Source organism: Anomalospiza imberbis, chromosome 6 (genome assembly GCF_031753505.1).
Source record: "Anomalospiza imberbis isolate Cuckoo-Finch-1a 21T00152 chromosome 6, ASM3175350v1, whole genome shotgun sequence".
In the NCBI taxonomy this organism is placed as follows: Eukaryota; Metazoa; Chordata; class Aves; order Passeriformes; family Viduidae; genus Anomalospiza; species Anomalospiza imberbis.
This window is the reverse complement of record NC_089686.1, coordinates 12,617,423-12,642,675: the sequence shown is the minus strand read 5'-3', so window position 1 is coordinate 12,642,675 and position 25,253 is coordinate 12,617,423. Positions and strand designations below refer to the sequence as shown.

Genomic DNA, 25,253 nt, shown 5'->3' with positions numbered 1-25,253 from the left:
TGCTACAGCTCATTTATCAGACTTCCTAATCTTGATGGAGAATTTCCATTAAAATTGGCTTAACATTTGCTTGTTTACCAAGTGATGCAAAGAACAAGTCCAATTACTGTAACACACAATACAATGTCTGAGTAGAAGGAAAAATTAAAGTTTACTTAGTGTTAAATTTGTGTTCACATTTACACTATTAGATGCCTAGAAAAGACCTGATGTATTTTTATGTGAAGTCATATTGCCCAGTGTATTCCTTTGTGCTATTAACCCTTGTATAATCCAAGTAAGAAAAAAATATTTTATTCACTAGATGTGATCAGTTAGGGTTTTTTTTAAAAAGACACCACCTCTAAACTGAGATAAACTGAACATTGTACCCATCTACTACTCCAATGCAATACATAGCCAAAAAAAGGTTTTTAAAAAATCCTTGTTTTTGCTGGTTTCCTGAGTTTGTAGACAAAGTTGGACTTCTGTGTCAACTATTTCAAGTACTCACAAGTCCAAGGCAAAGTTGTGGGCAATCACTGCATTGATATCACTAAATCGGATTTCAATAATCTCAGAAACCTCTTGTATCCCCATTCAAGTGGTGACAGCTCCACTTCTACCCCAGGAAATGATCGTAGCTAGTGTTAAGAGGATACTGAGGCCACCACTGCACTCCCTTCACAGCCCCCAAAACACTAAGGGTGCTTGAAACAGTTAAAGTCAAAACCACTTTAAGTTTCCACCTTGTTAACTTTCATTCCTTTGAACATAAACCCCAAGGGTTAGTTGCTTTTGACCAAACAATTTTTTTCCTCCTCAACTCTGCAGATTCTTCTCTCTTTCCTCTGTACTCATTAACATGGGGAGATTTCATTATGAGCCTTAGTGGATGCTACTTGATGGTTTCAGGCCAATATGTAGGTGTACAAAAACACAAACACACACACATTCAGGGCCAGAAGCAGGAAGATCTGTCAGCATTTGCTGGTTACTGTCCCTTTCCTAGCTCTGGAAAGCCTTTGAAGCAGCAGCCTTGAAGAGAAACTCCTCTCTGTGGAGCTGCTGAGGCTTTAACTGCCCTAAAGCTAAGTAAAATAAAGAATTCAGAATGGAGGATCCTAGTGATCTACAGGGAAACAAGAATTCACTTTTTCCATTGGACATATGCTGCCTAACCTAATGAAGGAAGCCAGTTTACTGTACAGGACAGGAGACAAAGCCAAAGATTATTTTACTTTGTAACAACAGTTTATAACTACAGAGGCATGCTATAGAATTTTCAAGCAGGCCAATTCATGAAATGCTAGGAATAAGGTTCCCAAACTTGTGCCGTTATATGACCTTCCTAAAAGAAAAAAGGTAATTCTACTTTGCAAAACCTAATAGAATGAATCTTAATATGAAAAAAGGTACCACAGCATTGAAACGTCTTAAATCTAAATAATATTCTTGCTTAATTCTTTATGTCAGCAATTTTTATTTACTTTCTGCCAATATGCACAAGAAAGCACTGTTCCAGACTATTAGGGGATTCACGCAGCGGAAGCAAAGTGGAATGACTCCTTCTGGTGCAATGGAATTTAACTGCACAGTCCCTTTTTCTGTACCTTCTACCTGCAAAATTGTTCTTTGTTAATGAGAAAGCAGTGGCACAACAGACAACTCAAACTTTTAACTCAAGGGTCTGAAGGACTGACAACTCACTTCACATGCAACGTGGATATTGCTGTTTGGTAGACAGAGTACAGAGAAACAACTCTGAACTCACTGCAACCGAGTACCCCACCTCCAATCTTGTGCCATCTTCTTTTTTAAACAGAGGCAAGACAGCCATGGACTCCTTAACATTCACTTCTTGATTACTCTACTTCAGAATACTACCTATTCTGTATGTGTGTATGTATACATACACAATTCTGAAATACTACTATTCTTTCCCAAAACAGAAGCTGGGCTGAGATTAGATGTGTTTAGCAATGAGTCAGGCTCCCGAGTCCTTCCCGAAGCAGTTCACATGACAGAAGGACACACGAGCTCCATTATGTCCTGTGGTAAATCTCCTTGCAAAATATGAGTTTACTGTTCATCTTGGACCTTAGATTTACAGGCTCATTCTGCAGCATTTCATTCATACAGGTACAAGTAAGATAGCTAGAAAACCCAGCTTCCTTGCAAGGGTCTATGTTTGCACACCATGACACATCTTTTCCTCTATAGGCTCTTCCGGAGATACAAAATTTACCTTGAGCATTTTTCATTTCAGGAAACATGTTAGCTTGTTAATTTCAGGAGCTGGACTTTGACAATCCTTGTGGGTCCCTTCCAACTCTGGATACTTTATGATTCTGTTTAGTGCAACACACAGAAACTACGTTCATGCACAAATTCATCCCACAATTCTACTATTAGTGAACTCCACTATTAGGTGAATCACAAGCCACAAATAAAATACTGTGATGGAAACTCTGAAGTGAACTGCTTTGAAAGGACAGAAATCATATTTCAGATTTACAACCACCTCTCAATGAAAGAGTTTGCTAACAAGCATTAGTATCATTCAGTATAGCTGAAGTTTTGTTACCTGTGATTCAACTACTCAAGCTTTCCAATAAATCGTACCAGAAGCCACTTAGGTGGAAGCTTAGATCACAATCATCTCATAACTAAGCTCCTACAGGCCATGGTAAGTCCTGGAATGAGAGGTACTGGGGCTACAGTGGCACGCACACCCAAAAAACGAAAAACCTACCATTTCCTCTTCAACCCACATTCAAACAACAGTACAAGAAAATAAACTTTGGTTTACTTAGCAACATATCAATGTCCTACTGTGTGGAGTATTAGCATTGGGTCTGACTGAAGAGGATAATCCACTTTGTAATTTAGTTAAATTACTAATTTTAACAAAGATAAGTACCCTGTATAATTTTGCAGTGCTTAAAGAATACATCCTTTGAGTATTCCTCTCTAAGAAACATCAGCTTGTTATAATATTTTAAATTTATGGAACATTTGTAACTGCTGTTATATCAGGAAAAATATTAAATCTGCACAATAAGTACAAACTTTATATGAGAAAGTATACTTGTAAGTGCATGATGATCTCCTGATGTCTGCTGAGGCACTCACTTCCACAAAAGACACAGACAACATCCCTGGGGATAGACTCAAATGTCCCATAAAGTGTAACTCAGTTAAAAAAAAAGCTACTAACAGAAAAGCAAACAAAAACTGTCTCCACTCTATTGGCTGTAAAAAGAGATGCTTATCTGTATTCTCAACTAGGAGAGTGGTTGAGAACCCGTCTTCAAAAAAATGCTTTAAAAGCCCATACTACTAACAAGAGAATGTATTATTCCTCCCAAATGTGGTTTAAACTAAGCAGAAACAAATTTTGTTTTGCACTGGCACATACGCTTTGAAGTACATCTCTGCTTCTCTAGAGGAAAGCAGGCGTTTAGGCCACTATAGCAGAATCCATTCAGAATATAAAATAAATTAAAACCTGCTGATTAGGATATCTTAACAGTATCTGTACAATGAAAGATAACATCTATATCCAAAATGAAAGATATGCTTTATCCTGACTGTCCTCCAACTTCGAATCATTTTCACTCTAAGAAATAGCAGACACCAAGCAGGATGTGCCTGTATTCCGATCTAGGCCAGCACGGTCCAACTGGTGCCCATCGTCTGAATCTGGACCACAGGATGCCTCCATATGGCCTGCCACCTTTTCCTTGGAGGAGATAGGGAACAGCTGCTTGAGGAGCAAACGCTGCCTGAACAGCCAAACACCTCCTCCTGTGTCCGGCTGGCTCAAAGCCCAGAGCTGTCGCCGTGTTCCTGTGGAAGGCAAGGAAGGAACGGGGGAAGAAGGCAGCAGAACCTCCCACCCACGCAAGGACTTGAGCTCTTCATCTGCCTGACTCGGACAGATGCAACCCAGCAAAGCCTGGGGCTGCTTCTGCCATGGAGAGGGGCAGCCACAGGAATGGCCCAATGAAGCCCCAGGATCTGCTGTTACTGTCATCATGGCCGGGGGTGGGATATACCAGAAGTGACACAAAAATCAGGAATTTGGCATGTTTGCAAAGTCTAAACCACCTAACAGTAGCTACGCTAAGTGGTACAGTACAAGCACACTGTCAATCTTCAATCTGCTGCCAGCAAAACAGATTAATACAATATTTTGGCCTTCACAGAGAGGAAAAACACAGAAAAGCATAAATATATTTCATTATTAACTGCCTATTTATTTATTATTGATCAAGAAGAACAACTTGGGCATTGAAACCCAGACAAAGCAAACTAGATAGCAACACTATTTTTACCTTTGTAACTGCCCACTCAATGCAATTTTAAATCTCTCCTTAAGGTGACATGCATAGTAGACAAGGGAAAGATTTTACAGGGCTTACAACTGTGCCATCTTTCTTCCACCCATTTTTCACAGTGTCGCTGACATAATTTCTGAAAAAAAGCTGTTTGACTGGTATGCCAATGAGTATAAACCAAGTAGGGCGGAAAACTGAGAATTCCAAAGACCTACCTGATACAGAAACAAAATTGAATTCTATTTCAAATACATTTCCTTTTTGACTGCATATTGGTTGAAATCTTTGGAAGCGTTAAAATATTCTCTATTACATCAACTTGAAAATAATAAACACCTTCTGATTACTTCAATAGGGTGTTTTAAAAGACAGTATACTTGTCTGCATCCAACTCAAGTAACATTTAGCACACAAGTTAAATGGTGGTGTCCTCCAGCCAAGTACAGAGAGAAACCAGATGTTCTACTTCATGCTGGCCTGGAAAATCATATGCTTATTGGAATAGGATAGATTAAAAACAACACAGAAAAATAATATAAGAGCAGCATAAGTAATATTGAAAGTATCATCACAACTTCAAAAATTGGTGCAAAAATTATGTTAGAGTTGTGAAATCTCACCTAATATACCCAATATTAAAGTCACACACAATACCAGATTTTAAAGATGCTATGATGAAATCTAGAACTTGATGTGTTAAACATCCTAACTAAAATGATATTCCAGTCCCCAACAGCTAATGACTGGATTTTAGAATTTCATTCATGCTAAATCAATTAGTCAAATTTTATATGAATAATATATGAAATTTAGTATCTGATCAAAAGGGATTACAGCCTCCAGGAAATTAAGTTCTCTGTCCAGTACTGCACACAAACAGATCAAAATTTATTTGGATAGATTACTGCAAAGCTTGTATTCACAACGGGACTACAACATTTTCTCAGTGTCCAGATGTCAATACACCCTAGTCAGAAAACTGTTTGACAGTGTTCCTGTGAAATGCTGGAAGCAAATCAGATTACAGATAATACCTAAAAATTATTAACAACTTCTACCAAATAGATTCTATTTTTAAAAATATTAAAAAGAGTGTGACTCATTGGGCAGCTTCTGTCTTCTTGAGTCAGAGGAGCTTGATAGAAGGAAAAGGAAGCACTAGCAAGTATTTGCTCATTAACTTTGCAAAGAAACATAAAACTGAGTCAAAGAAAATAAGTTTACTTGCTAAAATGTTACTTAAATGGGTGACTTTGCTTTCTCCATTCAGTAAGATTTACAGAATTAAACTGATTTCTCTTGTACTGGGGAGCCCAGCGCTGGACACAGTACTCTGGGTGTGGCCTCACCAGTGCTGAGTAGAGGAGAAGGATCACCTCTCTCAACATGCTGCCAGCAATCCCAATGCAGCCAGGATGCCTAGCCCTTTTTGCTGCAAGGACACATTGCTGACTCATGCTCAGCTTGTCCCCCAACATAATAATGGGATCATTTCACTCCAACTGCAGGACTTTGCACTTCTTGCTAAACATCAATTAGCAGCCCATTTCTCCAGCCTGTCAAAGTCCCACTGGATGGTGCCTTACCAGAAGCTGAAGTGAGGCTAACAGGCTTGTAGTTCCCTGGGTCATCTTTCTATCCTGAGGATAGGAGTGACATTTGCTTTCTTCCAGGCCTCAGGAAAGTTTCCCAATCAATGGGAAGATGACTGGGAAATCATTGCTCAAAGATCACTGAGAGTCATTGAATTTGCTTTGGGAAGGACCTCTAAGGGTCACCTAGTCCAACTCCTCACTGATGTGAACAGGAACATCTTCAACTAGATGATGGTTGCTCAGAGCCCCATCCAACCTGACCTGTAATGTTTCCAGGAATAGGGCATCAACAACCTCTCTGAGCAACCTGTGTCAGCATTTCGCCATCATTTTTGTAAAAAATGCCTTTCTTAGATCTAGTCTAAATCAACCATCTCTTAGTCTAAAACCATTACCCTTGGTCCTCTTGCAACAAGCCCTGCCAAGAAGTTGGTCCCCATCTTTCTCATCCCATTTTAACTACAGAAAGGCTGCTCTAGGACCTCTCTGGAGCTCTTTCTTCTCCAGGATGAACAATGCTCTCTCAGCATTTCCTCACAGGAGAGGTGCTTCAGCCCTCTGATTATTTCTGTGGCCATCCTCTGGAATCTCTCTATGTCCTTTCTGTGCTGGGGACCCCAGAGCTGGGTACAGTACTCCAGGTGGGGCCTCACCAGAGCAGAGGGATTGAATCCCCTCTCTCAACCTGCTGGCCACACTGCTTTTGATGCAGTCCAGGGTACAACTGGCTTTCTGAGCTGCAAACACACATTGCTGGCTCCTTCACCAGCACTCCCAAAGTCCATCTCTGCAGGGCTGCTCTCAATCCCTTCAACCCACAGCTGTATTGATAGCATGGGTTACCCCAACACAGGTGCAGCACTTTGCACTTTCCCCTGGTGAACTTTTTGAGGTTCCCAATGGCCCATTTCTCAAGCTTGTCCAGGCACCTCTAGATGGCATTCTGGCATTTGGGACTCCTGAAGGCCAGTCTTACCAGTAAAGGAAGGCATTTGGTACCCCCATTTTACATGTTATACATCACAGTCCCCCACTCCATCCAGCAGCAGGCCCACATTTCCTCTAGTCCTCCTTTGGTCACCCATGTAGCTATAGAAACACTTTTGATCACCTTTGATATCACTTGCAAGATGAAATTACTGCTGGGCTTTAGCTTTCCTAACCACATACCTGGATGATTGGACAATATTCCTTACAGGTTACCTGTCCCTGCTTTCACCTTCCCTATGCTTCCTTTTAATATCTGAGTTTTTGCCAGGAGTTCCTTGCTGATTCATGAAGGCCTCCTGGCACTTTTGCCTGACTTAATGCTTTTGGGATGAACTGCTCCTGAACATAGAGGAGGTGATCTATCAATACTAACCATGTTTTCTTTCTTGGATCCTTCCTCTCTCCAAAGCCTTATCCCATGGGATTCTTCAAGCAGATCTTACGGGCTCTTCAAGCCTTATCCCATGGGACTCTTCAAGCAGAAGGAGCCAATACTGCTCTCCTGAAGTCCAGCATCGTGACCTTGCAGTTTGCTATGCTTCCTCCTCTCAGGATCCTGAAATCCACCACCTCATGATCACTACAGCCAAGGCTGTCTTCAACCTTTGCATCTCCAACAAACCCTTACTTGTTTGTAAGTATGAGGTCCATGAATGCAAGTAGCACCTCTCCTCACTGGTCCTTCCACTGCTTGGGTGAGGAAGCTCTCCACAAACCTCCTGGACTGCTTATGCCTGCTGTGCTGTTCCTTTAACAGACACTGGAGTGAAGTCCCTGCTGAGGACCAGGCCCTGCAAATATCAGGCTGATTTTAGCTATCTGTAGAAGGCCTCATTCACTTCTTGCTTCACCCTGTTCAGGCAGCCTTATAGCAGAGGTCCACTACACATTGTCAACCACATTGGCTGAGGTTCAGGTTTTTTGTTTGTTTTTTTCTTTCCAGCCTGATAATTTGCTGGTGCTCTTCAGAAAAAGAAAAAAATGTGGTCCCTCAGTGGTCCAAAGACTACAGGCTGAAAACACTGTGTAAATGAATGCCAAACTGTCATCCTGGACAGTCCCACAAAACTGGTGTTTTTTCCAGCACATGAGAGGCAGCTACATAGAGATACTACTTATTCACAGAGTGCCAGTGAAGGCATACAGCCATGGCAAAAGCTATGGTTAGCTAATGGTCTGCTGGTTTTGGACTTACCACTTCAAAGATTTTAAAAGACAACTAAAGTTATCATAAAATTGTCGTTTATTTAGGCAGGTAGTAACAGTCTTTACTACAGCTGGGGAAAAGATACAACACTGCGTCAAACCCATCATGTTCAAAATGTAAATAGCTTGGACACTTCCACCTTTTCTAAGTGCATTCCTTGTCTTCACATCTTGTTTTGAGTCCCAAAAACTTCTCTGTAGCTGACTACAAACAGGCATAGAGATGCACCTGAAAATCAAACACAAATACCACTGCATATTCTTTTAAAAAAGCTTCAAACTTGGCTGTATTTTCTTTAGGAATATAATCTCGCTGTGATTGTCTGTAAACTATATGGCTCCCTCTTGTGTCTATTATACCACATTTCAGTGGACAAAACATTTTTAACATTAAGCCATAAATATCTGGGCTTTGTTCACCCTTCTGCAGGCATGCAGTGCTCAGAAAATTTAAGGAAGTCACAGATATACCTTCCTTTCTCTTCCCCTGAGAAGAGAAAACCCTGCAGCTTACAGAATTTCTCTTTGGAACAAACTATTAAAATAATCTTGCAACTACAAGTCTGCAGCAATTAAAGTAATCTTTTGAGCATTCCCTGCATTTTGATACCAATGCAGAGGCCAAATGCACAGTTGAATTACATCTGCAACAACTTTTAACTATTTTTTTAGTTATCAAATTACATATGTTTAGAGAGGTGTCTGTGGTTTATAGAGCCTGGCTAAAATGCTTGAGAGTTTATTTTTGTCTGCTCAACATCCCACCTGTTTCTGCTTATCAAACAAGACTACAGTTTAGCTTGCAACAGCTGTGAAATTCATAAATCTGCCCATTTTTCATGTGTAGCCAGACTAAGCACTTGGAGAAAGAGTCAGAACTGCAGCAGACACCCTTTATGGAAAAGCTAAGGAAATAAAACAGAGCAGCACTTCTCAAACCATGTTTGAAACTGCACACCTATCAGAAGCCAAATTATTTTAAAAGGAGTCTAGCAATCCTATTTGGAAAGAAAAAGAAGCATTTGAAGACAGGACCTGTTAACCCTTTTATTAACCCCACCATTAGAAATATTTTGTAGACTAAAAATGTTGCAATTGGAATATTTTGCCTGCACAAAGTAGTCCCTTTTTTAGTATCTTCAAATAGCAAAAAACCCCAGCTTTTATTTCAAGATGCTGCTAGCATTACTTCCCACAGTAGAACAACTATCAATGAAGTAAACATAGTTTTAAGATTTTTGTATTACAAAAAATGTATTTGTACTTAAAAAATATACTTTAAAAGGTATTTGTACTTTAAAAAAAATAGTCTGCATACTGAAAGCAATATGAAAATCCTGGTAACACTGAACAGCTTTCATTTAAACACTTCTACTAAAGCAGTAGTAGTACTGAATGAAATGATGGTATACAAAAATCTAAAAAAACCTCATTTAATCGAGCTTGCAGAGTACACTGCCTTTTATAGACAAATGGGTTTGCTTTGCTTTTTTCATTTATATGAAAAATTTCTCTTTCGCTGTTTCTTCCCTTTTCCATCTGCTCATGAATTACCCTTAGCATTAGTATTTTGTGGGTCAATTTTGTTCAAAACATGATATGAGTACATGCAAGCTGATACTAAAATTAATTTCAGCTTTTATGAATAAGGAAAGATGGTACTTTGTTTTAGGGAAGAAAGATACTTCTATTTTTTCTCTATGAAGTCTTCCACCATTTCATAAATTACAAGCTCTTATTTTTGAGAGCAGAAACAAATCAAAAATTTAAACTTTTCCATAAGTTTTCATCAATAACATTAATAATAGCTGCCCAATACATACAGTTGGCATTCCTGGAGCCAACTGAATTTATTTGACTTTCTAATGTGAATAGCAGTATTTGCTGAATAGTAGTGAAGAAACATTCAGCCCCATTGTGATGACATGGCAGTGCTGAAGTAAGGCACCAAACAACCAGGACCTACTTAAAATTTAACTAAATACTTATTACCTCTCATTCTGCAAAGGAAAGTAAATAAAGCAATTGAATCCCACCTGATCTATCTTCATCTCATGTTCAAAAATGTGAAACAACAGCTATAGAAAAAGATACATAACAAGAACACAAGACAAGCAACAAAAGCATTTGTCAGGAGAACCAAAAAAACCTGATCTAATTTTCAGACTATTCTGCATTTCAGAGGTTTTTTTCAATTAATGTTGCAGTCACATAACAGTGCTAGTGCAGGATTAGTCCGTGAAAATGACAAAACTGGTCATTGTGATAGTTCAGTTGATTCAGATGATTCAGTTCTGAAAAGAACTGCAAGAGCAAGAATAGCAGCTAGAAGAATTGGATAACGTTCCACAATATTCTGCTAATAACTTGTTAAAAACAGTAGACCTTTTTAGGGTGAAAAAAATGTTCTAAGGCACAACATTTAGAAGCTCTGTTTGATCAGGCAGCATATTTTGAGAAACTAAGTGAAGGCTGGAAGAATGAGCATGGACTGGCAGTCTAGGATAGGACACAGCAAGAAAAAAGAGTTGGCTGAACTACCGCTTCCTGTACTGTGACACCTGGAAGGAAGAATTCAGTTCCCTTCCAATATCAAAGCCATTGTTTCTAGTTTATTCCTCGTGCATCTGATTTGGCTTTCACCAATCATTTTCAATTACTTCAGTTTTCAGAATGTATCCCTCTGCTCCTTATACTCCATAACTGAATTTGTATTTGAAACATATTCAGTTCTTGAAACACCAAACAGCTACACAAAATAATGTAACTTTTGTTGAATTAAAACAGTTGACAGAAAAGCTTTGGAGCTCTGGTAACACTAAAGGAGACTAGAACTGCCTTGTGTCTTCTGACCTCTCCCATGGCCAAACAAAATGTCTCTAGATCACACATTTGGGGAGATTCAGTACATAGAGCCATACATTTTTTATACAGATTGTGGCACAAAAAGCTTTGAATGTTTGGACATTGAGCACTACCTTGAGAACAACACATCAACATTCACTTACAACATTATATCTAGGTATCAGTCAGAATAACAGAGCTCTGTTAGAAACTTTGTTAAAATCATTACTTCAAAACACAATGAAAAGTTCACCCGTCTCAAGCCTCTCAATACCCTAACTGTTACCAGATGGGTTTATCTTTGTGTTTGAAAGCAATCAAAATAATTACACTAAATAGAACAGAAAAAGACAGTTAATCCATGTTCATTGGAAATACAACATATGCAATTGGTTTAATTCTGTCAATTAACAATTATAATTTTACTTTGTTAAGTGCAAACTACACATTTTTCATCGAATCAGAGGCATGCATAGGTTGTTGATCTCTGCAGGTCATGTAGAAAAGTTTCCAACCTGCAAACTTCTAGAGACTGGCTAACAGTAGCAAGACGAAAGCAGTGACTGGATCATTCCTTATCTCCTTTTCCCCAGAACAAAAAAATCCAGATCCCTTAGTCTCCCATACAGATAAGGGGATGAAGCAAATTACATTTTAATAGCCCTCCTCTGGTCTCATTCCAGTTTGTCAACAAGTTTCCAGTTTGTTAATGTGTCTTTTGCACTGGTGGGCCCAAAATTGTACAATATTCCAGATGAAGCCTCACCCATTTTTAAACAAAGGGCAATAATCACTTCTCTCAACCAACTAAATACATTTTTATATATCTATAAGCCTACAAAACTGCAAATTTTCAATAGCAGTTAAAAAAAAACACCAGGAAATTGTTTTAATGATTCAGACTTTCAAGGGCAATATACTTGTACTCCTATTCAGCATCACTGTTTTCACACCTTCCACAATAAGGATCATGAGAACAACATGCATATTCTATATTTAAGATTCTTACCTGAATAACTTTGTAGAAATAGGCATACTGTCGAGCTGTATTTTTATATTGGCTAAAAACATCATGTATGGCCTGAGTTGATTGAAGATACTGTACTTCATCTTCTTCAAAATAGAGAGGAGTATCATATTCACTGGGGAGAGTCTGGATGTAGGGCAGCCAAAAAGAGTTGGGGTTGGCTCGCTCACAAAGGAGATGGAATGCCAATGTTATATTGCCCATGGCTTGAAGAATTCGATCTTGAGAATACAGAGATCCTGCATTAACCAAGAAAGGTGAGGAACTAAATTGATTCTCCATGGAAAATATCATCTTAGATTTACTTTAAATAATAGCTAAGCACTTAATAAAAAAAAAAAAAAAAAAGCTTTTCAGGTTTCTAAAATATTTAGCTGCCTACACTGTATTCTACTGCAAGATTTTTGACACAGCAAATGCCTCGCGTACAATTGCATGACAAAACTCAAAGAATATTCTCAATACCTCAGAACATTTTGTCTCCAAGTATTATACAAGCTACATGATACGTGTTCAAAATAACACAAACACTTGTGGAAGATATCCAGTGCACTCAGCCAGAAACTAACCGGGAAATTAAATTCTTTCCACTGACACTTCAAGTTTCTAAGTATTCCAAACCTGATGGCTAGCATGATAAGCAAGCTCTGTAATAAAAAAGATCAGCTAAAAAAGAAAGTCTCCTACTGAAAGATCCCATAAATATTAATTTCTTTCTTAAGAACTTCCTTGAGCTCTTACCTAAGACTGAATTTTTAGCTGACTCAACCGTCATCAACAGTTTTCTAGGAACCCACAGAAACAATTCTTCAGCCTACAAAAAGGAAAGAAATGCAAGAGGGTCAGCTACCATTTATATGATATGCCAAGTGTCTCAAATATACACCAGCTTTAAATTACAAGCTGTTTGCATTAATTTTTTTTAAATCAAAATTATTCTGAACCAGAATTCCTTCTCTTCCACTGCAAATTCAACAAACTACCTGTGTTTCATATTGTGGTAATCAATGTTTCAATCTGCATTACACAAAGCTTTAAATGCAGGCACTCAGATACAAAATAAAGCCCTTCCATTTTGGAACTGCTAATATGTACAACACAAAGTTAAAGCTATCTGACACATTATATTGCTAATAATTACATTATCACATATTTTCTCACAGTAGAGTTTTTCATATTGGCTGTTTTTATTCTAGAAGAACTGTTCAGGGTTTTTATGAATTTATTCACTGTGTGCTAATGAAGCTCTTAAATGATTATACTGTGCTCATTTTCTAATCGTCTTTCTACAACAGCTAATTGGTCTTCAAACCTGTTTCCCACCTACAAAATAGGAATGGAAAGACACAACTTTTAAATGCTTACCTATTAACAGTTACCTAACTCTGTGTGTGTCTATACTCCTTATCTGATGATAAAAAAATCCTTTACAATTATCATAATTTGGGGATTTTTTTTCATTTTCACTGGATAATAGGTATTGCAAGCACCTCTTTCTGAGACAAAAAGACCAATTCTTTAAAAGAGTGGACATGAAAGAAGAAGAAAAGAGACTAAATAGGTATTGCAAATACCTCTTTTTCAGGCAAAAACTTTTCCAGCTCTTCAAAAGGGACATGAAAGAAGAGAAGAGACTAAATAGTTAGAATACATGGAATAAAGGGATACATCAGTGTGGTAGAGTACCCCGGTGATTAGGTAAAGAGTATAGGCAACATAGAGGGGAAAAAAAAATTGATTAAAAATTCACAGCACTATCAGGAGTCATCAAAAATAATACTCTATTTTATCAATAATATTATTCTCAAGTACACAGAGTTGGTAATGTTTCAGAACAGCATAAGCAGTTAAAAGGGGGAAAAGGGTGAGCATTTCAGAGCTCTGCAGATACATTCCAAACACGATTTTCTAATCTAAGTCAAATGTTCACATGCTCACCTTTATCTCTCTTGTTGCTTTCAAACCAAATCCCTCCTCTTCAAAGTTAGCTATTTCAAAACCCTCTGTGGATGCTCCATTTTCAGTTGCCCACTTTATCAATTCAGGGAAATAGTCATCTCTTTTTCCATCAAAGACAACAGACAAACCTACATACACAATTTATTGAAAAACAAATGCAGAAATAAGAGGACCCAGAAAGATAAAAAAGCTCAGTATAGAAGCCCATGTTAAAAGCTATCTGCTATCTCACAGCAGTGCTACTTTGAAGCAGCTGAGCCAGAACTGGTCTCTGTTAAGTGTAACTCAGTACTATATAAATGTCATACCAAATTTTCATCAAATTCATTATTTTGCCAAAATGGCTTACCAGTCATCTTAAAAATGCAACTGCCCAAACTGAGCAGTAATGAAATATGGAACTTTCCTTTTCTTTCCCTTTTAATAAAAGCAAAAGTATTTCCAATCTTAATATCAATGATAAATGCAGTCACCACAACATGTTGATACAGACTAAGAAGAATTTGAGAGGCAAGCTGTAATTTCATTAATTCAGCGCTGCAATTGATGATAAGCAGATCTTGAGTTCCTTCTTTCACATACAAGGCAGTTAGCCTTTTCCTGTAGCATATGGATCTACTAAAATATCTAAGGATAGATCTAAGGCTAGATCTAAAATATCTAAGGATCATCTTCTGGACATCACAGAGCTCATCCAAATTTTTACACTTTTCTTCTCCAACAGCATGTGGTCCACCAGTGAAATCACAAGCCTCATTGATTTCCTCAGCTTTCCTCTACTGTGAATTCATTTGAATCTCTCTGTAATAGTTCCTGGCTAAACTCAGCCAGTTCCTTTTGTACCTCTGCCTCTGTGTGTTCTCTTCAATCCAAACTCCAGAGTCAGATCACATTAAAAGTGTCCAAAGGACCCCAAAATGCTCAGGCCATTTTATGAGTGACAAAATGTCATCAGCAAGATGCTTTACATTCAAAGATATTTTGGCTAAGCACAGGGAATAAAATACATTTTGAGATTAAAATTATTTTAGGGAAGTAGCATTAGTCTATTTAAAATATCCCACTCCTGCCTCCAAATTTTGCATTTCAAGGCCCAAAAACCAATGAAATCTGTAGTTAACTTAAAAGTGCAAGTATCATTTAAAACTTTCATCTTTGATGATGCAATATAAAAAGTTATTAAGCATTTGCAAAGTATTTTTTGGAATATAATGCCTGCAAAACATAGTAAGACTTCTTGCATAGTTTCTACAGAACTTGGTAGGTATTTACACTATCCAAGATTTTGTTCTTTTGATTTCCAATTTTTGCTACTGTATAAGACTACTGGAAGCTTTTAACATCCAGCTTGTACTTGGCACCATTCTTTAAGCATCTCTAAAATTCTACTTCTGTTACTCATATAAAATGTGGACCAATACTTCCCATTTTTTCCAAATTAAAGAGAAGATCAGCTCCTTTAAGTCATAAGCACCATTGGGGAATAAACTGTTTCTACACAGAACAAAATATAGTTGAACTGATGAAAATCTATATTGAAAATTAGCTTTATTTAAGATTTTGCTAATGAGTCAAACAAGGAAACTTTTAGAAATTAAAAATACTCAGTTTTCAAATTAAGAGTTTTCTATACCAAAGATCATTCTCGTTCACATCCTGCAACCCCCTGCTCTAGTCAAAAAAAGCACAAAGTTTAACATTTTTGGCAATATATATTAATTTGTACATCTCAGAGCTCCCAACAGGAACTTCCTCTGCTAACTGTCTGAAGCCTCTATTAAGCTAGCAAACTCTGTAGATTAACTACTATGTTCCATTAAAAACAGTCTTGAAAGACACCATACCATTGCTACTCACCACGTATGTGAAAATGTTACATGGAAAGACACATCAAGAGCAGTGTGGTTAGGTTTTGTATCTTCCAAAGAAAAAAATATGCTCTATTAACATGATACCGTTACACTAATTCTACCATCTCTGCCAGCAGCATCTTCCCCGTGGATAGTTTAATCCTTCTGGTGCAGAAGAAAGATTCAGGGAAGAGGCCAACCCCAATGCTAACTCTGCTCTTACTAACCTGAATTATGACTTACTTTAACCCATATATTACATCATAAAAACCTGGACATGTACAGGAAGTTTATAGAAGTCATGGCACAGTTAAAAATGAACCAAGTTCACATCTACATCACTACAGAATGCAGTCACTGAAAAAGCATCGTTTATTCTTCCATACACCCTCTGCCAAGAACTGGTGTTCAGAGATGTGTTAAGTCCTTTCATGCAGTAAGATCTTTATGTATCAGTCAAAGTATACTAAAAACAGGTGTGAAAGAGAAATCTCAAGCCTCTTCAGTATTTGGTTTATCAAGCAACACCATGAACTAGTCAAGCTCCATTTATATGTAGTCTGGCTTTCTTGCTATTACTGTATAAATACCAGAGAAGAAAGAATTGTTTAGGACTTTTTCAGGTACGTCCAGCCCAAATCTATTCATTGCAAGGTTAAAAAGTCATCTTATTTCTCAGTCATTAAAATATATCCGTCATAAAAGAGGTTACTTTTACTAAAATTATATGAAAAGGATTTTTAGAGCATGCCTCCAAACATAACAAAATTAATATAAAAAAAGCAAGATGTTACAGACCATAATAGAAGAAAACTGATCTAGTATGAAAAATAAGCATACCTTAAACTTTGGAAAACTGGCAATAAAATTCCTCATGAACTGTGATATTGTAATAAATTCTTTATTTTGATTATGTGCTTCATTTAGAGCAGAGAGACTTATTAGCTGCTGCATTTATTTTGTGACATACTTTTGTCATCACTTGATGTCCTGATGTTGTCTTGCTGAAACTACTTCAATATCCAGTAAAGTCTTGATGTAAAACAGTTACAAATTTAACTTTAGAATGTTCAGGTATATAGAAGCAGAGCAACAGACTATGCAACCAGGAACCAAGGCAGCCTATTATTCCCTAAGGATTGTTACTTCTAGTCCTTCAGATTGTGATGAGAAAACAATTTCAAGCTCCTTTTTCTACTTATCAGACAGAATTCTCACAGGACCATCTGTCTGTGATAATCATTCAGAATTCTGAGTATTAAAATGGTTAATGCCAGTGGTGAAGCCCACCTGAACATCTCAGAAACACTTGAAAGCATTTCACATTTACCTTTCTGCTTTTTGCGGATTTTCTCCACAAGCGAACGGATCTGTACGTATTCTTCCCATTCCTTACCAGGACCTGGGGGAGGACTACTGCACTCTGGAAAGAAAAATGTTTTCTTTAATTAAGTACATTATATATCTATACACATATATATACACACATGTATATATGCACACACACACATATATATTTTAACCTCAGAATTATGGTTTTACTATTTGTCCTTCAAATATGTTTCCATGGTAAATAAACCAATCTCCACTGTTATAATTATCCCATTATATGACAGGTAATTAGAGTTTTGAAATCTTAACAGTATAACTTTTTTTATTTTTAATATTCTTTCAGATATAAGAAATAGCAAATGTATAAAAAGCTTGGAAGAAAAAAAAGGTAAACAACCAGGCCATTAAGTAAATAATATCTCAGATAAGACAAACAACAAAAAAAGTGTCTGTTTTCAATAATTTAAGCAAAGCACTCTGTTTACATTACCCTGCTTGCCATCACTCTTGCTGTAATGAAAGCAGACAATAGCATAGAGCATACCTTAAAAAACTGAGAAATTTGCTGGTACATACATTTGACCTGCCTAGTCAATACTGTTTTCATAGATGCACAAGTACTGGAGGGACAAGCAAAGGAACACAAAGCCATGCTTTAGCTTTAGATTACATCCACAGTGTCTCTGCCAATATTCTAAATGTCAGTGTGTGCATTTCTTGATCTAAGCCATGTAAATCCAAGTGGACAGCTGAAGATTACCTTGCTCAAGTGATTTGAAAAATCTCAGCATTGAATAAAATATGGAAGCTTGACAAAAAGAACAGCTGATACTTGTCTTTGCTTAGCAAATTAGATCTACATTTTATTTTTGGTAACAAAGCAGAGGCCAATTGTAGCATAAGCATCAAACTGCTTTGCCAACTCCTTGTCTCCTCCTCATGAGCAATGCTAAGAAAAATTTTAATTTTTCTAAGGCAACATTTAGATGTGTCCAGAATATGAAAATCTGGACCTGTGTTTCAAAAAGAACTGTATCACAGCAAAGTTACTAATGACAGTAGAAAGAGTCAATAGTATTTTAGCATCATTGTATGAAATTGTGCACTGCTTTTCATATTTACTAGAAATAATGGATGAGTTTCAAGTTTCTCAACAACTGAAACAATCTTTGGTCTATACACAAGATCTAAGCACTGCGAAAAGTTTCCAAACAGCAACAACAACAAATTTATCTAAGCAACAAAAATATCTGTGCAGTTGAACTGAGTTGTATTACTGCTTCCCACAGTTAATTTCCCTACTCTAGTATCAGTTCAAAGTACTGATCAAGTGATAAATAGAAACAGTGTAATTCTTCAAGTTTACAAGAAAAACATTTTTGACAAAGCTTAAATGCCAAGCTGCCTGATTGTTTATAAAAATCTAACCTAACCCACTATTTAAGCTTGTATTTAGATGAAAAGCTAAATGCTGCAACAAATATGGTCTGGCCAATAAATACCTATTAAAATAAGACAGTGATGGCATATATTAACAGAGGTAGTTTAGTATATTTCTCAGAGTATCTATCTTAAGCACTCTGAAATAGCAAGCTTGGCCACTTACAGAAAAAATACAACTCACTGGCTTCAGCAAGAAAATGTTTTTGAGTGATTTGCACACCATCCCTTTTCCCAGAGAGGCATAGAAGCAAAACCTACTTTGCAATAACTCGCTAATTAGATTCAACATTTCCTTTGGAGATACTGTCGCTGTGGCTCCTGTACCTGACTTCTGAGTTTTCACTCGGCTTTTCTTCCCCATCTTCCAACTAAAACAGATTAAGAAACACACTGTCACCAATTACAATGAAACAAAATATATTAAGTATGAATGAACAAGATCTTCTTTCACTAGTCACATAAAAAAGAAAAGAATGAGAAATTATTTCTCGCCCATATATATGTGCAAGTATTATTTGCATGGCCTGAATGTAAGAGCTACACAGTGCAATCTGAAACAATATTTCATGTAGTTGCACATTAATTACTTCAGGGTAATTAGAAAATAGAAATCTTAGAGACAAAAAGAAACATTATTCTAATCACGTGCAAATTCATTAGTTGTGAACAAATATTATGGATTCCAAAGTATTCAGGCTATAGAAAACCAGGTTATTTTATCTCATCAGCTGCATGGCCAATAGTAGCTGAATTAGTATTTTGACTGTATGTTTCATAGTAATTCAAAATGAATTGAAAATTAAGTATTCCATTTCAAAATAAAATCAAAATACCATCTGTGTATCTTTGCTGCAGCTTCTTCTGATTCAAGGCAACTAGTTAAAGAAAACTTATTTTCAGTTCCCAAAGTAAATGGAACATCATCTTAGCCTGGTATTCCAATATTCAGTGCCCCTTGTTCTCATGCAGGACTTAAATCACACAACACCTCCTGGAACAGCAGTGTAGTAAGGTGTGAAATATCCAGGGAATTTCTCACAATGCACTGGGAGCAATTTCTGATGCTGGCACTGAACAGACTTCTAGAGGAGGGGTTGTGCAGGATCTGGTACTCATGAATAAGGAAGAACTGCTTACGCATGAGACAGCCAACTGCCTTGGATGCAGTAATTGTGAAACTGTAGTATAAGTCTTGAGAAAAAAAAGGAAGGAAAAAAGCAGACTAAAGACTCAGGACTCACTGCAATAGACAGAACTGGGACTTCCTCAGGGAATGGTAAGCAGAATTACCTGGGAGGCTACAAATGTGTCCATGACACCCAGTCACCTTCCTGGATTCTCTTCTCTGAGCACCAAACAAGCCTTCCCAACATGAAAGAAAATCAGCAGGCAGAGCAGGAGGTCAGCTGACTGCACACAGGACTCCTCACTGACAGAGCTCACATGAAACAGAAACATAGGTAAAGTGGAACTGGGGACAGGCAACTGGAGGAGACTATAGATACACTGTCTGGGCAATCAGAGGATGAAAGAGGGAGGCCGAAGCTTGTTTGGAGCTGGTATCAAGGATGAATGGGAAAGGCAAGAGGAAAAGCTTTTACCATAAGCAGAAGACACTCTGGGCAAAGTGTAATTCAGCTGCTAAATCAGGAAGCTACCTAGTGATGAAAGGTACAGAAAAAGTTGAGACACTTGATACTTTGGCCATGGTCTTTACCAGCAAGGGCTGCTATCAGGTTTACCATGTTTCTGCATTTAGTAGCAAAGTTTGAGGGAGAAGAACTACCAAATCCAAAAGCTATCTAGGTAAGCTGGACCTACAAAAGTATGTAGGATCAGACAGGAAACATCCAAAGTACTGAAAAAGCTAGTTGATGTCTCTGGAAGGCTGCTGGCTACCATCTTTGAAAAGTCATGGTAATTGCTCATGAGAGGAAACTGAAATCTTAAAATCAAACAAAACCAAACAGAAAGGCAAGGTGGAGGCAGGAGAGAGTAACGGATCCAGAGAACTAGAAAAAATTGAGTCTCACCTCATTTGCTGTACAAAATGTAGAATGAGTTCTAAAAGGAAGTTATTTCCAAGCATGATGGACATAAATGTGACTGGGATCAGAAAACAGACTTCTAAAGGCAAACCCTGCACTGCCTTAAGCAGAAGATTAAGTGGCTGCATGGACCAGAGAGAATTGGTGGTTGCCAGTGCTTTAACTTATGCAAGGTTTTTAACACTATCTTCCATAGCACCCCAATTATCAAACTAAGGAGACATGGAGTGAATAGGCAGACAAAAAATTCCTTGAATCATGAAGTTCAAAGAGTTTTGGTCCATAATCCTTTATGCCAACTGATTAGATGCAGTTTTTCTCAGTAGACAATTCTGGCCAACATCACCAGATTTGGAAGCTAGGACATTTACAGGATGCTCAGCACATTTACAGACAATATAAAATGGGAAAAGCAGCCAACATGTTCAAGGGCAGGACCAGCATTCAGAAGGATCCCAGCTAACTGGAGGAAGAAGCCAGAAGTGACTTTAAGTTATACAAAGATAAAGTATCCTGCATTTGGGAAGGAAAAGATAATATACAGTACCATAGCTGCAGACTGGACCAGCAGCAGCTGTGCAGAAAAGGATTTGGAGACTCTAGGAGACAGAAAAAGCCAGCACCCATAAACGAGTGAAAACTAACCACAGTTTGACCTGCACAAGCAAAAAACATAAACAGCAGGTCAAGAGAAGCAATTATTCCCCTCTGCTTGAAGTGGTGAGGCCACACAGAGCAGGAGTACTGGCAAACTGAAGCACATCCAGAGGAAGGCCACTAAAAGGGCTAACACATAAGATGAAAGATATCATTTGTTTAGTCTGGAGATGAAAGGGAGTCCACTACTGCCTTCATCTATGTGATAGGGAATTATACAACAGGTGAAGGCAGATTCTTCTCGGAAAACACAGCAAAATCTCAACTGGCAACAGACACACAATGCCTCAAAGAAAATTCCACATAAACATAAGGAAACTCCTCACCCTGAGGATGGTTGAGCACTGAACAGGATGGAGATTTAACAGCATCTCCAAGCAACCTTGGAGAATTTAAAAATTTGCCTCAGCAAGGCCGTAAGCAACCTGATTTAACTTTGAAGCTAAAGCAGAAAATGGAGCCTCTCAATCTCCAGATCTAATTTTTTCCCTACAATTTCACATGTTATTGCAACTGAAGTCTTCACATCTATAAGTAGTCTATACAGTAAATAATATCTTTCTGGACAGCATAGAAGATTCTGTGTCCAGTTACTTTGCAGTGAGATGGAAGAGAGACAGTCATGTCCACAACTTCAGACATCTCAAAGATTTCAAACATCTGCCCAAGTCATCAAGATCATCACAGCCATAGCAGCTTTAAATTACAACACATTGCACAGTAAAATCCATAAAATGCAAAAATCACTGTACAGAAGCAGTACTTTGGGCTCCAGGTGTTCTGAACATTCTGTATATATAAAAGGAATAATTTTATCCTTGGTCAGTGTAGTTAGCTGACCCAAAATTACATCTTTCCTTTCATATGCTACCAAAAAGTTTTGCTTTTTGGCAACTGGTATTAATACTGCTATGTATTGACCAGCAGCTGAAAATTCTAGTAGGAAAGGTATATAATCTGGCTGCTTTACTTTTCCACTAAGATTAGAGAGAACATGAAGCTACCAAACCCAAGGTTATTTTAAACAGTAACTGAATGATCAAGAAGCAAGCTAAGTTAACATTGTCAACTTATTAACTCAAAATTAAAGGAGCTCAAAACTGACTGAAAAGCAACACCTCATAAAAGGGAAGAAAAGTAAGTCAAAAGTATAAGGAGTTTTCCAAAGGGAAGGCAAAGAAACTGAGTCTTCCATTTTCTGACATTAAACATAGTGCAAGAACAAGACTAGCTCTGAGTACACACAAACTGTGAAGTCCTGGGGCATATCCACATCCCCTGATTTTAGCACTCTCTGACAGATAGATGTCAGAGGCTCAAACAACCCACCTGTGCTGCTTAATTTTATCAGTCCCCCTTGAGTTGCATAACTTACTTTCCCAATACAGTTTCCACCATGAAAAGCCCACACATGCAGCTGGTAAGGAGAGATCCCACAGATTCAATGTAAGAACCACTCTCTGATCACATCTCTTGATGTTTGCGAATGAACACTGGACATCCCCTTGAAAGGTGTTGTTCTACCACAAACGGTTACATTTGATATGAGATTTCTTAATATTTTTCAGCACAGATGAAAAGGGCAGTAATGCTCACTATGCAATCCATGTTGAATGTATAATAGTACTCAATGGAAACAGGATCAATATAAAAGGTCAACCTGCCATAATGTGGTGAGACAAAGATAAAGAATCACAATACCAACAAAAAATTAACTTAAGAGTTTATTTTCATGGTCTTCCCATTAGGCAGTCTTTCCATCTGGTTTGTTTTTTTCTTTACCCCCAAGCAGTTTTCTCATGGTACATCCTTCACAAAGACTTTATTCGCACATCACCTATTGCATGTTCCACTCTCCTGTATGCCATCCTGCTACATTTATTTTAGACTCTTCTGCTCTTAAGAAAAATCAAGTCAGATGCATCTGTAATGGATCCAATAGCAGGAGCATAGATGGAGTCCAAAATCTTAAAAGCAAGAACAATGCAGTTCTGTGTTGATTCATAGGAATGTTTTCTACATTCCCTCTAAGCAAGAGTCCCTGCATCTTTAGAATCATCAGAAAATTAAAGCACTCACACAACATATATTTCATTATAAAAGTTATAAATTATGAGCTATAGTTTATATCAAGATATTCATAAGTATTAAGATATGCAGGTTGAAAAAATGAAATTATTTGGAAGGATTTTGTTTTCTCATTTCCAAGAATGAAGCAAGTTAACTGATCAATAAATTGGGGAAAAACAATCTCAGCAAATGTTCTCTATACACCACTACCAATATACTGCATGCTTTTTCCTTTACTTCTTTTAAGTTGTATTGAGAGGAATAATCTGCTTGAAATATAAACATCCGTCAGTAAATTTATAAGAAGAAAAATACCAAAGAAAACTGTGCACATATTATAAATGGAGACATGAAAAGTGCCACCATGGATTCAGAGAAACAATACAGCAATACATGAAGCTATTCAAATATGGTACAACCGCATTATTTTTGAATTTTTCCTTGTATGAAACACGTTAACGGCAAGAATCCATTATTCCAATGAAAGTGTTGACAAGAAGTATTGTCTAAAGATAGAGCTGATTTCACAGGTTGTGAACTTCAGCTTCCCAAATACGAGGAAAAGGAAAATTTGAACAATGCTTTGTATTTATATTACCACCCTAGATGAATATTGTTTCAGAGTTCAAATCCAGAAATCTAGCTGAAATCTGGTCTACACAAGTAAGAAATTCAAGGCTAATGAGATATGTCTCAGCTACTCCTGATGTTCAAGTAACACACAGCAAACATAGCATCAAAAAAAACAAGTTCATTGAACACAACTCATAAGATTGATGGCACCATAATCAGAAATGCATTTTTTCAGTACACTGCTACCAGTGTACGAATATGAAATAAGCTCCCTAAGTATCTCTGCTCTCTTCTTTGATACATGCATCCTAACTATCGCCTCTTAGCCATCAAAATTTCTACTGAGAAAATATTCTGCATGCATGATTAAATCAGCCAGTCTCTCTCACATAAAAAAAAAAAAAAAAAAAAAAAAAGCAAAACCATCAGACTGATATCTTGGGATATCTGGTTAAGGAACTATTTCCTTTTAGGGATTCAGCTAGCTTGATCAAAACTGTACTTTTGGATCCAACTCCCAATCAGAAAAACAGGTTTCTACTTCCTACATACTCATCTTCATTCGCTGTTCAGTTACATGAAACAGATATAACTATTTAAACCTAACACATTTGACAGCTGTATTGTTTAGTAAGAGCCATAATTTGAAAGGATTTGCCGGTATACATATCTGTCTAGAAAATGAATTCCAAATACCAGCACTGTGAAGTCTATGTAGCATTAAAAAGTCACACATTATATCTTATAAAATAAATAATTTAAAAATAGATTATGAATGTTTTTTCAAAACTTCTGAAATCTAACAGAACACTGCATCCAATTTCATGTTTGGGAAAAAAGTTTAGTTAAGGAGTGCTCTGCTGTATTTAACCAGCAAATGATGGCTTATAATGATAGCAGGAGACCCAATATGGCGAAAGCAAGTGTGCTTCCTTTGTGAAACTACCTTTGTAATTCAGTTCATGAAACAGATTTTAGAGTTAAATTTCAATTCCAAAAAAAAAATCCTAGAATTCCACTAAATATTTGTAATTTCAGGGAAAAAGAAAACCAGCATATATTTCATTTTAAATAAAACTTCAGACAAAAAGGGTTTTTTTTTTTCCTGCAAGTGACTAAAACTATTGTTTAGAAAGAAAGTATGAAGCCTCTTTTTGACATAGCAATGAAAAAAAAGAGGTGCTTGCCAGTACCCACATGACAACAGAAAAAGCAAAATACATATATATACATATTAAAAATATATATATATATATAAAATATAGCAGCACAACACGAGGAGAAACAATACAAAAGATCCTTCAGATGAACCACAAAGTTTATGGACGTCTGAAGAA

The 25,253-nt window shown here is 37.3% G+C and overlaps 1 protein-coding gene across 2 annotated transcripts in view; it reads right to left on the bottom strand.

Annotated features, from left to right (window-relative positions):
• SETD3 (SET domain containing 3, actin N3(tau)-histidine methyltransferase) overlaps window positions 1-25,253 on the bottom strand; it is a 611,377-nt gene that overhangs the window by 18,731 nt on the left and 567,393 nt on the right. The window contains exons 2-6 of one of the 2 annotated variants that reach the window (XM_068192423.1): window positions 18,827-18,938; window positions 17,124-17,216; window positions 13,923-14,071; window positions 12,726-12,798; window positions 11,967-12,223 (exon numbers count right to left, since the gene is read on the bottom strand). In XM_068192423.1, coding sequence (XP_068048524.1) covers window positions 11,967-12,223; window positions 12,726-12,798; window positions 13,923-14,071; window positions 17,124-17,216; window positions 18,827-18,929 — 675 coding nt within the window. In that variant the 5' untranslated portion in view covers window positions 18,930-18,938. The remainder of the gene's footprint in view (window positions 1-11,966; window positions 12,224-12,725; window positions 12,799-13,922; window positions 14,072-17,123; window positions 17,217-18,826; window positions 18,939-25,253) is intronic. The other variant, XM_068192424.1, reaches the window with a different exon arrangement.